The sequence below is a fragment of the Myripristis murdjan genome, chromosome 12, assembly GCF_902150065.1.
Source record: "Myripristis murdjan chromosome 12, fMyrMur1.1, whole genome shotgun sequence".
In the NCBI taxonomy this organism is placed as follows: Eukaryota; Metazoa; Chordata; class Actinopteri; order Holocentriformes; family Holocentridae; genus Myripristis; species Myripristis murdjan.
In genome coordinates this window covers 11,052,479-11,068,820 of record NC_043991.1, presented here as the reverse complement: position 1 = coordinate 11,068,820, position 16,342 = coordinate 11,052,479, and the positions used below count along the sequence as shown (strand labels likewise).

General features: G+C 42.8%; 1 protein-coding gene across 8 annotated transcripts in view; it reads right to left on the bottom strand.

Annotated features, from left to right (window-relative positions):
- Positions 1 to 16,342, bottom strand: part of unc13bb (unc-13 homolog Bb (C. elegans)) — a 90,864-nt gene that overhangs the window by 40,007 nt on the left and 34,515 nt on the right. For 6 of the 8 annotated variants that reach the window (XR_003929092.1, XM_030065391.1, XM_030065394.1 and 3 more), the window contains exons 9-11: positions 5,562 to 15,881; positions 3,884 to 4,186; positions 3,618 to 3,708 (exon numbers count right to left, since the gene is read on the bottom strand). Coding sequence is in view for 7 of the 8 variants with exons in the window: in XM_030065391.1 (XP_029921251.1) it covers positions 3,618 to 3,708; positions 3,884 to 4,186; positions 5,562 to 15,881 (10,714 nt within the window). In the remaining variant the exon portion in view is untranslated. The remainder of the gene's footprint in view (positions 1 to 3,617; positions 3,709 to 3,883; positions 4,187 to 5,561; positions 15,882 to 16,342) is intronic. The other 2 variants (XM_030065397.1, XM_030065398.1) reach the window with 1 other exon arrangement.

Sequence of the window (16,342 nt, the reverse complement as noted above, 5' to 3'; positions counted from 1 at the left end):
CAAGGGAATATCTTTTCTCTCCTTTATAAATGGTCTGTGGCCTGGAAAAAAAGACGACTCAATTTTCTAGTTTTTAAGTAATTGAATTTACTTGGACATAGAGGAAATTCTGTGAAGACTGAAGGAGCAATTATCTTAAATCACTTAAATGATATAATACTACACAACATAATGATATGCATAATGATAGTAACTACATAAAGTACAAGCCCTTTGCTCCATACCTTTATAAGCCTAACATAGTGTAAATATGCTCAAAAAGTTTCATACCATACAGTAATATGCCAAGGAGTGTAAATTTAATCCCAAACAAAGTTACATGTGACTGTAGTATATATGTTAAAAAGTAAAGCTTACCTCATGGGGGGGAGAGAAAAAGCAAAAAAACAAACAAACAAACAAAAAAAAAACAATTAAGAACAACCTGCATGTAGCATCTTGACAGATTTGTTAATCCACATGGAACAGGGACCAGTAGACCACCTGAAGTAGCTTTTATGCATTTCTTTCAAATAAATCCCCAGGTGCATGTGATTTCTTGCTCTGCTTGAATCAAACCAACTGGGCTATCATTTAAGTCCTCTTTAGTTGTCTGACACAGACACAGAAGTGCTGAATCTCTCATTTCTAACACTGGAAGGGCAGGAGCGACAGTGTTATACCGGGATAACACAGCAGTTCAGCCTCAGTTAAGTACCCCTCCCTTCTTCCCTCCCACCCTTTTGCATGCTTTCTCTGCTCTCTCTCTCTCTCCCTCTGTCCTCTGGCGATATATTCCAGCACAAAGCTAATCTGAAGCTGTACGACCGCCAAGACTCTGTCTCACTCTTTCTATTTTCCTCTTTTTCTGTTTCCACATCTGCCCACTGCTGTCATCTGCGCTCACTCATTCTATTTGTAAAACTCTTTGACTTCAGAAGTAAATCCTCACCTGACAAACACATCAATGCCACTGCCACTTCCTACATTCAATGGTTTTCCTGTATACTAACCCCACTGGTGGTATGAAGAGAATGAAAATGTCTCATTAGGTCTCATTGTACAGTCAAAACAAATAAACACAGATAGCGAAAATGATGCTGGTAATAGATCTGGCAGCCAATTGCAGTTCTAGGTCTGAGTCTACCCGTCTGCTGCACCTCTGCCAAAAGTTGTGGAGAAAACTGTAAATATGCCACAGACCAAGTCTCATTTTCCTTTTTGAACGTAAGCCAGCATGTGAGGATGTTTTACGCAGTTGGGCTTAGCTCTCTTCTACTATGCTGGTCTCTCTGACACTGCTGTGACAGATTAACTACCCATTCTAATTCATTACAGTCTTGTCAACATTCAGCCTTGTGTCCTAAGTGCTTCCCTATGTCCTCTAATAAATAACACTTGAGACAGCTTTTACCTTGCTCCTCTTGCCTTCTATCAGCCAGCATTTACACGGTCATCTCAACCAGTCCTTGTAAACCAATCATCATAATGGAGCCAACGGAGGACTAACCAAGACTCTCCTCCACCACTACGGTGTAAAAGACTTAATTAATAGGATGGACACAGAGAATCTGACTAGTTTATTATGGCTACCTTATACTGATCCACTACGGTGTAAAAGACTTAATTAATAGGATGGACACAGAGAATCTGACTAGTTTATTATGGCTACCTTATACTGATCTCCTCTTGGAGTTTAGGTTGAGGAAAGACAAGATTATATATCATATCTGTGCAGAATACAGTACGGACAAATACACCATTAGTTACATTTGGATAAGCGCCATCAATGATTCTGACACTGAAAGTCAGTTCTAACATGTGAGAGATCAAATTACGGTGATATGACTTTCTACCCTTTTCATTTGAGGATAATGGATACTGGACAGTGAGTGCAACTCACAAGATGGAATGGCTTTGTTGAGGCTATTATACTGAGAAGTCATGATACTGGCCTATGTGCCTTATGCTCCAATTTGGATATCACTTCACCTTAAATCTTTTGGATGCATTAGTGTTCTACCAAAGTCTAACTGCAGAGTGAGAAACTACAGCAGCTTCTATTTAGCACAGCAATGTTTATACACACAGCAATGTTTTTACCCTAATTGAACTGAGAAAATGCATAACAATAATAATTACATAACATAATCCAATTATGTTACCCTGATTATAGTCATATTCAAAGGATTATACTGCAATTAGGGCAAAGTATACTGTGATATTAGCTGAAATACAGGAGAGCTGTTTAGACATGCAGACCCCTTACTCCGAGCAAGACTAGATATCACTTCAAATCATGACAATCATGCCATGCCATAACATCTGCTAACAATTATGAGAAAACTAAATTTGAGTGACAGAAATACCGAGGGAATAATACAACTGCATTTTAAAACAGGAGAGAGGGAAAGAAGTATGTGACAATAGTCACATACTTCAGTCAATAACCACCATATAAAAGATATGATCAAACCAGGCATTTCTTAATTGTATTATTCCCATAATCATATCAAGTTCAATAATCAGATGGCATCATATGTAAACAAGATCAAGGATTCAGCCAGTTCTCTTGTACCCTATTACATGCTATGAGCTGTATTCATTTGTTTTAACTAAATGCAAAACTGTAACACATTTAATCTCCCATTCTAAAAAGGGAGGACAGAACAAAAGTAAACACAACAAGAGGTGGAAAATTAATCTAAAGACTCAAGATATCCTTTGCAGCACAACATGAGAGGGCCTCATGTTGTGCTGAGGGAAATTATAGGTCCCTGAAGCACTATAAGATATGCTCAGCTCTGCAGAGGGATAACCACTGAAGACTGACGGGAGAGAGGAGGTGGAAAATAAGTGCAGGGAATAAATTCTCTATATTAGTTAGATGGCAAGGTATGGGTTGGAGGATTAGAATATTACAATTACAATATTACTTAAAAAAAAAAAAAAAAAAATCATGGTTAGAATGATTACATGAAGTTGTACACCAGCAGGTAAAACAGAATTAAAAACACTCAATCCTCCTTAACAAATACTGCCGCTGTACTGCATGTTTCACTGGAATGAATGCATGTACTTGTGTGCAAGTTGTTGAACAAGAGCTCATTTGTTTTGGTGACCCTTCCTGAATGAATTGTGTGTGTGATATAAAACCCAACATCCTAAGTGAGTGAATGGTGTAACTTATTTCTTATTCCTAAAACCAAATCAAAGAGAGAAGGCAGCTGTGATGCTAACGATGTTGCTTAATTACTTCCACAACACTTAAGAGTAACATTAGGACATGTCAGCACACAGGATACACATGTTGATAAGATAAGTTATAAAAACAGACAGGACAGATAAAACCACTAAAGGGAAAAAAAAATGAACTTGGTAGAGGTCTACAAGCAGCATTTGGATGTAGCTTAATTAGTAGTAAGAAATTCCTACTCATATATTTCATTAGATCATTTCAAAATACCAGAGGGGTTAAACTCAACCAATTCCAAACAGTTGAAGGTACATAGGTGTGTCTGTATTTGTGTGTGTGTGCAAGTGTGGCAAAATAGTTTGTATACGTGTGAGCAGAAAAAGGTTTAGAGGTGATAAAGGATAATCTACTAGTGTTGAGACTGAGCAGAAACTCTACCTACCTCCCGGAGTTGAACCCTGACTTTATTGATGGCCTTCAACCAGCGAACTCTGGATGGAGTGAAGGGCAATGGTGGTCCATCATCATGGAACCTGTGGTTAAATTGGGTTTGAGTAGAGGAATAGAAAGAGACAAAGAAAAACTCAATCCGCCCACATTACCACTGTAACACACAAACAATACTTGGCAGACCTCTCAAATGGAAAAAAAAATAAATAAATAAAAAAATAAATAAATAAATAAATATATATATATATATATATATACCTTTGGAGTTTAGTGGACCTTCTCTCAACTGGTGTGTCACCTTTCATGGAGCTAGTTAAGCCTTGTGGATCAACTGACAGCCTACGGATCTCCTCCCCTGCGACCATGGAGTGTCCATTGGTGGGATGATGTCCATTTGTGCGTGGTTGCCCATTAGTGGAAGGGTGAAACCCAGTACTGTGGTAGGAGTGGAAGGACTCCTCCAGCTCTGATCCCCCAGTGCTCTCCTGGCCAGTTTCACTAAGCTGGGAGCTGGTCTCGCTCAAGTTTCCTGATGACCCAAAGCGACTACTTTCCACTGGACTAGATTGGTGAGACAGGAGTGAGGGAGATAATTTATGTTAGACAGCTTGGAATATTATAGTGCTCACACATCTGTCAAATAGTATTTCCAAATATTTTTGTTTGTTTTAGCCCACTAACCAGTGCCAGATGAGTGGGGATTACCACACAGAACCCAAGGACAGACAAGAAATTTAGAAAAATCCCATAGACATTTTTCAAAGTCAATTTTACACACTGATAATTTTATAAAGCTATATTGTTTTACAAATTACACATGATACTGTGACTGACAACATAACTGTTTTAGATTGTAGTGAACTCCATCCATCTCTTATTTGGGATAAAATGCCCTGCAATTGCTGGTCCACATTATAAGAGTACATCCCCACACATAACGACTCTGCATATTTTGTTGCTGACATTTCGGTCCTGTGACCTGTCTCTTGTCATTACACTGACATGGTGACAGTGTATATGTACAATGGTTCATACAACATATATAATTATTAGGTCATAAGCTGCATAACCAAAATTTCAAATAGTTATTCGCGATTAAAACATTAACAAGTGTATATATACACTGTGTCAACAGCTGGGTTTAATGTCTTGAGAATGGTCAGAGGACTGAAACATCAAAATAAAATATGACAAGGACTGTGTATGGGAATTACTTTTTTTCCCCCAAAGTACTTAAGTTGTATTTTATTTACATATTTTGCACAAAGTACAGCACTGGATGATAAGTAAATCTGCAAGATTCAAGTTCTTTTTCTACTTAATTCAAATGATAAGAGTTGTAAATGCATTAAACTGGTTTATGGTTACTAAGAGATGGATTGTAAAATAAAGTATGCCATTTTGGAATATGACATCAACAACACAAATAAAACAGAAACCCACACAAACAAAATTTACATGTTATTCATAGACACTTGGACAGTTTACATAAACATGTCTTTCCCTGAGTTCATAAGGATGTCAAATTTGTGCAAACTATGACATTACTTGCCATACAGTTACTTGATTTTTGAGTTCACAGCTGTGAGCATGACAATGACATTAAGGGCATTTAATATAAAAACTTCTGAGTCCACAAATCAGTCTCTCACTCAAAGTAAAGTTGTTCCAACTGTAGGAAATTGTATTAAACAATTCAATTATAACTGAGTCTGTCCAAGATTATATAAATCACTTACGTAAATTCTGTTATGGGATTCTGTTTTGAAATTTTAAAATTCAACACAAAACACCACGATTCTATACACACACTCAAGTAAACAATTAAATGAAACAGAGGGATGGATTGCAGAGCTGGACAGGGCATATCCTGTCAAAAATCTTAAATGCATCATAAATGGTGTTGGGGATTGCCATTTATTATGCTTTTACTAGCCTTTTCGCACTCAACAGATCCTTCTTGGACTGGTTGTCCAGCTGCACTCCAGAAGTGGGACCTGCAGAGGGGTATGTTTCTACAAGGCTTTCCTTCTCCTTTTGGGGCAGGGATGCTGTAGGATCTATTTCAGGAGTGGAGATGCAAATCTGGGGGTTTGCTACATCCATGGAACCTACCGAGTCCTTTTTTTGGACATCAGATGTTGCACCCTTTTCTACAGTTTGTGTTTGATCACTTGTTGGCTTGTCGCTGGTTTTGGGCTGGCATGTTATGGCTTCGGCAGCTTGTGGCTTGGGCGGCTGTGTCTGCCACGGGAATCCTAATTTTGCCCCAAATAATGAAGGGGTAGGTGACTCCTGTTTTTCTGCAACAGAATTTTCTTCTTGAAACAAGCCTGCAGATAGTGTTTTGAGTCCTGAAAACAGAGCACTAGCTCCTTCTGTTTGAGGCATTGAAGGAACACCAGAGGAAATTGTTGATGGGGATGAAAACAGAGATCCAAGAGATTTCCCTGCATCATTTGGTGTTGCCATCAAACCAAACAAGGACTTAGCTTGAGGTGGTTCCGGTTGATCAGCTGGGGGAGTTTTCTGTGCATCTGGTTTCTGGGTATCTGGTGGGATTGATTTATCAGCATTGTTGCTTTCAGGTTCTCCTTTAATTGTTATGGGTTTCTCATGTATCACCTCTCCCTCAAGAGCCACCTTTTGTTTTTCAGTGTTATCTACTTGATGGCTCAGGTCGCTTGTAGTGCTTATGGTAGCACTTGTGACAGTAGAAACTGGTTGAGATTCCCCCCCATTAGTTGTCACTACACTACTTTCTGTTTGGCTGTCAGATGTTACTTGCCCTTTATCAGGTACACTTGAGTCAACTAAGCCTATTTTAGTTTCACTGTTCTCAGTACCACTAGCACCTGTGTTTTGTACCACATCCATGCTCTTAAGCTGCGGTTGTGGCTTAGTGCCATGTGCTGGCTTGGGTTCAGCTGGCTTGGATTCAGATGGCTTAGGTGCTTGTCCCATGCCCCCAAATAAAGATCCACCTATACCCCCTATTACTGATGTCCCAGCCTGTGGTCCTGCACTCTGGTTGGCGGCTCCTCCAAACATTCCACCCAATAAAGAGCCACCAGTCTGAGCTGCTGCATTTGACGCAACAGATGGTCCAAACATCCCACCCAGTAATGATCCACCCGTCTGGGGACCTGCAAACTTGGGAGCGGACCCACCTCCAAACATTCCACCCAATATTGACCCTCCAGTTGGGGGGGCAGTGGTTTGAGAAGCAGCCTGGGGAGCAGATCCTCCAAATAAACCTCCTAGTAATGATCCCCCTGTTTGAGGAGCTGCCATCTGGGTACTGGACCCTCCAAAAATACTCCCTAGAATCGACCCTCCTGTCTGTGGGCCAGCAGCTTGGGATGTTGTTCCAGCAGTTGCTGGTTTGAAAAGTGAGGACACAAACCCAGAGACTGCATCTGCTGATGAGTCTATAACTGATTTTTCTGGCTCTGGAGGCTTTTGCTCTCCCTGTAAACTGGGAGCTGCTGACTGACTAGCTGGTGTTGACCCTTCAGTCTTGGGTGGCATCTTATTTTGAGAAAACTGATCATTAACTGGTACATCTGGTTTTGCCAGTTCCTCAGATGCTGTAGGAATTTCAGCTTCTTTGGGCTGACTGTCACTGATTGTGAGTGGTGTTTCTGTATGCTGGCTTTGTACTTCTACGACTGCCATGTCATCAGTTTTGGGGGCACCTGACTCTAGATGCTGAACTGTACCATCGGGCTGCTTTGGTGTTTCTTCCTGCTCTTTGTCTTTTGGAGCAGTATCAACAGAAGAAGTAACTGGGAGAACTGTTGCTGTTTTTGTGCTGTCATCAGTGAGTTTTGGCAAATCTGTTGCAATAGGGGTTGCAGGTGCAGCTGACCCTCCAGACATAGAACCTTTTCTAGGGGTCTCCTTAGTGGCAGAAGCTCCTGGTGAAACGCCACCCAATGAAGATGCACCAGTCTGTGGGGCAGCTGGCTGAGAGGGAGACACTCCAAAAATACCTCCCAGAATTGAGCCACCGGGTTGGGTTGCAGCAGTTTGGGAAGCAGCCCCTCCAAACATTCCACCTAACAATGATCCACTAGATGCTGTAGTTGATGACACAGATCCTCCAAACACTCCACCCAAAATGGATCCTGCAGACTGAGAACCAACAGACTGGGGAGCAGACCCACCAAATAAACCTCCTAATAATGATCCCCCTGTTTGAGGTGCTGTTGTCTGGGTAGTAGAGCCTCCAGTGGCAGTGGTGGTGGCTTGAGGAGAAACTTGGGGTGCAGACCCCCCAAATAAACCACCGAGTATTGATCCTGCTGTTTGAGTAGCTCCTGTCTGAGGGGAAGCCCCTCCAAATATACCTCCTAGTATAGAACCTCCAGTCTGAGTAGAAGCCTGAGGGGAAGAACCTCCCAACATGGAAAGCAAACCTTTGGCTGATGATCCAGGTGCAGACTCTCCAGGTGGAGGCCCTGCCTGACTAACACTAGGCTCAGTAGATGGTCCAGAAAACATTGAAAGCAAACCCTTTCCTGGTCCTTCTAAAATAGATCCAGCTTGTGAGGATGGAGGTTGTAAAGCTGGTCCACTGAACATAGACACCAAGCCTGATGCTGGTGGTTCTTTAGGGGCAGTGGGGCCTTGAGGTGTGTCTTCTGAGCCAGCTTCTTTTTGTACAGTGGCACATTCTGATTTTGGTTCTGTGGTTGACTTATCAACTGCTTGAACTGTGGTTTGATCTTCAGAGGATGATGTAGTGGTCGCAGTGGTCTGAGTAGATGGGCTAGCATGTGGTTCACTGGACTGAGAACATGCTTTACTCAAGGTTGACGGTTCACTTGAAATTTCATCAGTAGCTGATGACCCTTTCGCACAGCTACTGGAAACAGATGACACTTGGGAGGGGTCTTGTAAAGTAGAAGCAACAAGACTTGTAGTTGGTGGCTCTTTGACAGGAGCAGCAGTGCCAGATACAGAGATAGAAGATGCACTTTGTTGTTGTGGTGGTGACATGGGACCACTAAAAATAGACAATATACTCTTGGCAGGTTCCTTAGGTGCTGCAGTTCCTGTGGTAGTAGACATACTTGCATTACCACCTGCTGCTGGTGTTTGTGGAGTGCTGGGACCTCCAAACATGGATAACAAACCTTTTCCTGGACTTTCACTAGAGGTAGACAAGCCACCCAATATCCCCCCAAGAACAGAGCTGGCTGGCAGCCCTTGTGCTTGAGGCTGTGCTTGTGGTTTAGACTGCAACTGAGGTGTCCTTTGTGGCTGACTTTGTGATTGAGCTGCACCCTGTGGTTGAGACTGTGGTGAAGGTTGTGGTTGTGGTGGTTGTGGTGAACTACTAAACATTGACAACAGCCCTTTTGCTGGGCTTTCAGTTGAACTAGATGACCCAGGCAGAATCCCCCCTAGGATAGATCCTGTTTGGGTTTGAGATTGTTGGGAGCTAGGAGCACCAAACATAGAGAGAAACCCAATACTTGGGGGCTCTTTTGAGGCATCACTTCCTTGTGGAGGCACCTGATTGGTAGGCTTGGTTTGAGAAGGCTGAGGACTTGGGCTTCCAAACATTGACAATAAACTTTTACCAAGTGATTCCTGTTGAGGAGGTTGTGGAGCTGCACTTGAAGTTGCTTGAGAGGAGGGCCCTTTAGGTGCAGCCTGTGCAGGACTTGGTCCACTGAACATTGATAATAAACTTTTACCAAGAGACTCCTCTTGTGCAGCTTGTGAGGCTGTGGCAGGTGCAGGTGTTTGTTGTCCGGGCCCAGGCTGGGCAGGTGAAGTTGATCCTGATAGTATTTCTCCAATAGAAAAACCAAATAGTCCACCAGACGGTTTAGATCCTGCTTCCTCTTTAGACTGTCCTGTTGGAGGCACAGTTTGCGAATGGTCTAGAGCAGGGCCTGGGGCAGAATTGGGGGGAATTACTTGTGACATATTTTTCCCGGGGGGAAGACTTTGACCAGGCCGAGAAGCAACACTTTGGTCCATTGTTTGTTGCCTGTGTATACCCTTTGGTCTAGGTGCTGATGCCTGTGAACTCGCTGTAACACTCGGCTTTGATTGCTGTTGCTGTGGTGGGGAGGAATCAGCACTAAAGAGACTCCCTATAGATCCAAAGAGATTTGCTACTCCTGTAGCCTCTTTGTTTGGCGCTGTATTGCCAGGTAGGGAAGCAGTGCTGCCAGTTTTACTCTGCTGATTCAAAGGTGTCTGAGGAGACTTCTGGGGCTCTGGCTTGGGTTCCTCCTTTCCTACTGCAGATTTGAGAAAGCTCATGAAGCCTGCCTGTGGTTGTTCAGTTGGTTTTTCCACTGGTTTTTCGGCTGGCTTATCAACCGCCGGCTGTGTAGGTGATCCAGATTTAGCTTGAGATTCTTTTGCTCCCACTGGCTTAGTGACAGTGGACTGTGTTGGTGGGGTTGCCTGTTGTGACATAGTAGTCTGACGTGGAAGTCTAGGTTTCTGTGAAGTTGTATCTGATTGTACTGAGGACTGACTCATTTGAGCACTTGGTGGTGTAGGCAAAACTCTTGACTGAGTTTTGCTTGGTCTTTGCATTTGCTGTGCAACACTCTCTGGCTGAGTTATAACAGCAGGGGATTCTTCCTTGATGATCTTTGACTTAAGACTCTGGAGACCTGATGCGAGAATATTCTTAGCATGCTGATCAGGAGTTTCAGTCGTAGGTGATCTCTGTTGATACTGGGAGGTTTTGCCAGTTTTGTTTGAGTCTGATTGTGAAGTCTTGCCCACAAAGGAGGATATGAGAGAAGAGATCTTGCCTTGACGATTAGGCTGCTGTTCTCCAGGAGCCACTCTCTTTCTCCATTCATCCTCTGATATGTCATCAACGTGCTTCACTGTAACTCCAGTGGATGAACGTCGCCTTTGCCTAGGCTGGTAACAATTATAAAGTATTTGCTGATTGGAATTTGCAGTTGGGGTAGAGTTGAGGGAAACAGCAACCTTTTGAGCAAGAAGTGTCTTAATTTGTGGGTTGTTCCAATAAGGGCCAGTGTGGTCTTTACTATGGCATGAAAGGTCAATAACCTCTGTGTACGGGTCTTGATAGACATAACTGGGCTGCCTTGGATCCATCCTGACTTTGTTTAATCTGTAAGATGTAAAATCTGCTGCATCTTCTCCCTGACACTGGAAAGAGTTTTCAAACATTTGGAAGAAACGTTCCAGATTCAAATTCATAATTTGGTTTCCTTTTCTATAGGCAGCAGATAAGTCAAGGGGGGCATTAAGAAGCTGAGAATCACTACAATCTTGGCCAGGGAGCCAAAGAAGCTCATCCTCATTGTATAGTGGGACTTTAAAACCACATACTGTAACCATCTCATTGTGCAGCCAAGCACTAGGGAAACTATCTAACTGCTGGACATTTTCCCACCGCTCACCTTCAGGTGCACAAGCATATACATATTCACCTGCTGCATCTGTAAGCAAGGCGTAAATGTATTCATGGTCTGTGTAAACAAAGTAGCCACAATCACCATCTTCTGCTGGCCACCACATACCTTGCTCCAATAGTGCAAGCCATTGTTGGTACCACTCTGTGTCTTCAAGATACATGAAATCTTCTATCTCACTATTAACATTTTTAGGGTAATTTGGATCTACTGGTTTATTCAAATTGGACTGGCTTTGATGATTTATGCCATCAGTATGAAGATTATTCATTCCATACTGCCAATTGGCTGAATAAGATAAGCTTGGTGCATTCTCCTCATAATAACCTTCATGATATGAAACACCACTCAAGCTGTAACAGCTACCATCATTAAATGAATTCCATTTCCCAAACTTGGCATTACTTTGTTTGGTAGTTAAGTTCAATGCACCCTCCTCTTTACTTGAATATTGTAAGTTTCCCAAGTCATCAGAGCTGCTCCATAATTTCTTCTTGGGATATGGGTCGCTGTTAAAATTTCCATGTCCCTCAAATTCATATGATCCACTTTGGTCTTGGTGACAAATAGTACCTTGCCATGGTCTTGCAGAGCTATACTGCTGATTGATATTTGAAGTGCTACAGTGAAGAGAAGGGTCCTGTAAGAATCTTGCACCTTCATACTGTCTGTACCCTTGACCCTCTCCCTGCTGTTGATAATTCTGCAACTCATTCTGAAAATGCTGCCACAGAATAGATTCTTGGATCCACTGGTTTTCATCATAAGTAGGACTTATTCTGTAAGAGGCCAACTGACCTTGGTAAAGATCTGGCCTGGTTACTTGATATATCGAAGGACTGCTTCCACCAATAAATGGCTGCATGGGCATAACTGAAGAATTTGAATGGCTGTGTAAAAGGGAATGGATATTATCTGTACTATAAGCCATGGGGTGAACTGACTGAAGTGAACCATGATAGTATGATAACTGAGATAAATTGCCCGTGCTAATGGAAGAGGATGCTGCTTGACTCTGAAGAGACCTTGTGAAAGTAGCTGATGTTCTCAAGTCTAAGCTTTCAGTATCAATTGAGACAGGTGCACTATAGAAAGCATGTCTGCTCTGACCTGGAGTAAGATAATCTGGAGCAAGTCTTTGGTTATTGTCCTTTTTGAAATCAGAAGTAGTACTTTCTGCAGTGGCATTTGGCCTGGAGTTTATTACACCTGAATGCAACTTTGTGGAATTAGATAGTGTACAATGCTCTGTAATCTGAGACCTAGTGTCTGCTTGTTTATGACTATGGGGTTCCTCTGTTGTTGTCCTTCTGGGGAACAATCCAGATAAAAACCCTTGCTGGGCAGGCTGAGAAGTCTTCTTCTCTATCTCCACATTCTGTTCTTGTTGCACTACATTGCTATGTGATGGTGTTTGCAGTGGCGTCTGTCTTGTTACTGTGTTTGTATTGTCTCTCTGATGCAGCGATTTTCCTGTTGATGTCTGGGAGCTAGTCTCATCATTCTCAGATGATTTTGTTAACTTGTTAAACAACCCTGAGAATACTCCAGATTGATTTGCAGTCTCCTGCTGTGCCTGAGCAGTCTGACTATTTGGCGGTTTGATCTGTTGTTGGCTCTCAGTGATTTCTGGCTGCTGCTGTTGGGGCATATTTTCTGAGGATGATTTAAAAAGTCCCGAAAGTAGACCACTTGCTGGAGATGGATTTTGTGTTGAAGTATTTTGTAATAGATTTTGGCTTGGAGTTGGGATATTTTTTGCCCTCGGTTGCTCCTGGCTAGATCTACTTGGGGAAATCCCATGTTGCTGAGTTGATGGGTACTGCTTGGTGTTTACATCATCTGCTGAAGCAAACTTAAAAAGGCCAGACACAAGGCCACCTTGCTGAGATGGCTGTTGCTGGAGTGGAACTGTTTGTTGTCGAAGAAAACCTGGTCTATTGCTCTGTTGCTGATCTGCTTGCTGAATAGGTGATCTGTTCCTGAGATGGGGCCCTCGGTTTGGACACTGAGTATTCTGCTGGTTGAAACTCTCTTCATTATGCTGAACACTGCTTTGTCCCTGTTGGAGTTGAATTGTTTGGCTGTTTGAGACATTTTCAGAAGATGTTAACTTCAGCAAGCCAGAGAACAGCCCCCCTTGTTGAGGTTGTGTTTGCTGAGATGGATTTGAAATCTGTTGCTGACCTGGGTAATTGCTATGGAGGTTCTTCTGCAGTGGTGCTGAGGGAGGCTGTACATTTGGTGATATATGTTCTGTTGATGAAAACTTAAACAGCCCTGAGAGAATGCCCCCTGTCTGAGTAGCTGGGGCATTTTGTTGTGGGGGAGGATGACGAGGGAACTGTGGGGCATTATTGGCCCTCGGTGGTTGATTGCTAGAGGGAGCCTGCTGTGGCAAATTGCTAGATAGGTCACCTGCAGAACCAAATTTGAGAAGCCCAGACAGTAGCCCTCCTTGCTGAGGTTGATTAGAGCCCATACGGGATATATCCTCAGTGGAGCTCCCCTTAAAAAGACCGGTTAAAAAACCTTGTGATTCAGGCAGGTGGGGGGCTTGATGCGACATCCCATGATGTGTTGATGTTGGCTGATTTGATGTGTCTTGTGGATGTGAGCCAGATGGCCCTTGACTCCTCTGAGTTTGCTGTTGACTGCTGACAAGATTCTGGTTTGAACCAGAGGCAGATGGAGTATGACTAAATATGCTAGAGAACCACCCTGACTCTGTGTTTCCCTGAGCTGAAGGGTGATTTGGTGGCAAGGAGGTGGAAATTGCTGTTGCTGAAGGTGAAGCATTATATGATTGCACAGGATTCTGTGTATTTTTGGAAGAATTAACATCTTCACTGGATGCAAATTTTAAGAGGCCAGATAGCATTCCTCCTTCTGTTTTGGGAGGTTGTTGAGCAGAGACATTTTCAGAGGAGAGGAAAGGGAGTTTGAGTTTACTACTCAGTGAAGGCTCCTCCACTGATTTCTCTAGGCTTACATCCTCTGTGGACCTAAACACAGGATACACTGCGACAGGGGGAGGTCCCTGAGGTAGCACAGGCGCAACAGGTGTGATCAGTGAGCTTAATGACTTCTTAAAAGGGCTAAAGAAGCCTGAGTTCTCTGGTTCTGTTTGGCCAGTTGGCCTTCCTGGCCCTGGTGCAGGCACATTTCCTTGCGTGTAAATCAAAGGATTATGTCTCCCAAGCACATCTTTCTCCTGATTTTGTTCTAAACAATTATACTGTGATGAACTCCTTGCTTTTTCAGAGTTTTTACCCCCTCTAGCCGCCATCACTTGTTCACCTTGATGTAAATATTTCTCATCACAATGTGCATTATCTTGAGAGAAAGTTGTTAAAGAGGGTTGTCTGCACTCAGCTGAGCTCCCAATATCTTGCCCTGAAAAAAGTTTTAAAGGATTTAATTTCCCCAAAACAGAGTTTCCAGTAGCAGTTGGAGGTTTTGTTGCAAACTCTGGCAGTTTTTCACTGGCATTTGTTGAAGCAGATGTTCTTAAGGGAGTTTTTGCTTCTTGATTATGACCTTGTGTTTTAGCATCAAGTGGAGACTGAGAAGGCAAAGAACTGAATGATTTTTCTGGGTAAGTTTCTACTGGAGATACCACAGCTACAGGAGCTGAGCTGGTTGATTTAGGGATGAAGGAGAATAGTTTTGATATTCCAGATTGTGAGGGTTGTGGAGAAGGTGATGGCACTGAGGAACCAGGCTGTTTGGGACCTGCACCAACTTTGTCAGTGAAGGAACTAAATAAGGAGCTAACAGCATTTTTCACCCCTGAAATACCCTGATCAGAGGGAATCTGTGATTGGGCTTCCCCTCTAATATCCTTTGATGAACTGTTTTGATCCTCGCCGAGGGAATCTGTTCTGTTGCTGCCCTGAGATGATAGCCTGGATTTGGTTGATTTAGGAAGGGAACCATACTTGCTTATTTCCTCCTCTTTTTCCGCAAGATATTCAGAAACTGTTTCAACTAGACACTGGAGCTCATCCATAGGGTCTACATATTCATCACTTGGCTCCTCCACTGGAGAAAGCATTGCCTCTGGAGCCCATCCTCCAATTTTACCTTTTCCAGACTTTTTATCACGGAAACCCTGAGGATTCTCTATGTGGCAACCATAAGACAAAGAATACCTGTCTTTGCCATGACCTCTTACATTCTCAGAGTGAAAGTCCTCTGCTAAAAAGGCAATGTCATCAATATTGTCCTCTGCTCCTATAGGGTAGTGTAGCTCCTCAGAACCCTCTTCATCAAAATCAAACCTTGCCCTCAGCCTGGCGGCTTCCTCTTCCTTGTATGCCACATAATTCTCCAGTGTGTTCTCTAGTTCATTTTTAGCCCACATTCTTGTCTTGTAGAGAAGCCCATTCTTGTATGGCCTTAGGCATGGTGTCATATTCTCCTCATCTTCCTGAATCTCTGCTACCTGCCGCATAACTAGCTCCCCTCTCTTTTGGCGTAAGAGTGCAAGGTCAGGGGGGAAAGGCTCATCTCTGATTTTTTCTGCCTCTTTGCTGACCAACCCTCCTGGGTCCCTTATCTTTTTCTTTCTCCGCCGATCAATAGTGTCATAACCCTCAGGGTAGGTGGCAGGCGGGATGCCGCTACGTTGAGTATTTTGACTGACAGCACTGCATGATGGCTCAGTGCCTGCTCTCGCCATTCGAAGGATAACTTTGTCATCCTCATCATCAAAGAAATCACTCAACTGAGGCTTGCCCTGAACTTTGAATTTGTTTTCCCAATCATCTACCCCCATGCCAGAATCTACAGGGATGATCCTGACCCTGCCTTTCTGGTTTAAGGATCTACATTAGGTTAACAAGGTGATAGGGAAGGATGGGAGAGGAGAAAATAACAGAAAAGAAGAAAGAAGCAAACAAATAAGAAGCAAAAAAAATGTAAATGAAGGCACAAGTTTAGTAGCAGAATAAACAGAAGATATGGCAGACAGTTTCATGCAAAAGTGAAAGCTTAAAGACCATGTTCTAACACAACATTTTCTTTTTTCTCAGCTGATCCTGTCTTGTGCTGCCATTAATGTTTTTTGATTTGATTAAAAAGATAGAAGAAAGAAAAAAGATAGATAAAGAAAGAAAAAAGATTTTAAAAAGAGAGAGAAAGAGAGAGAGAGAGAGAGAGAGAGAGAGAGAGAGAGAGAGAGAGAATGGCTGTTGATGATACTTACATACTAACCATAACAGAGTTCTATATTCAAGTTTCTTGTCAAGACTAGTAGGCTGATGGGTTTATGATATCACTGTCCGTT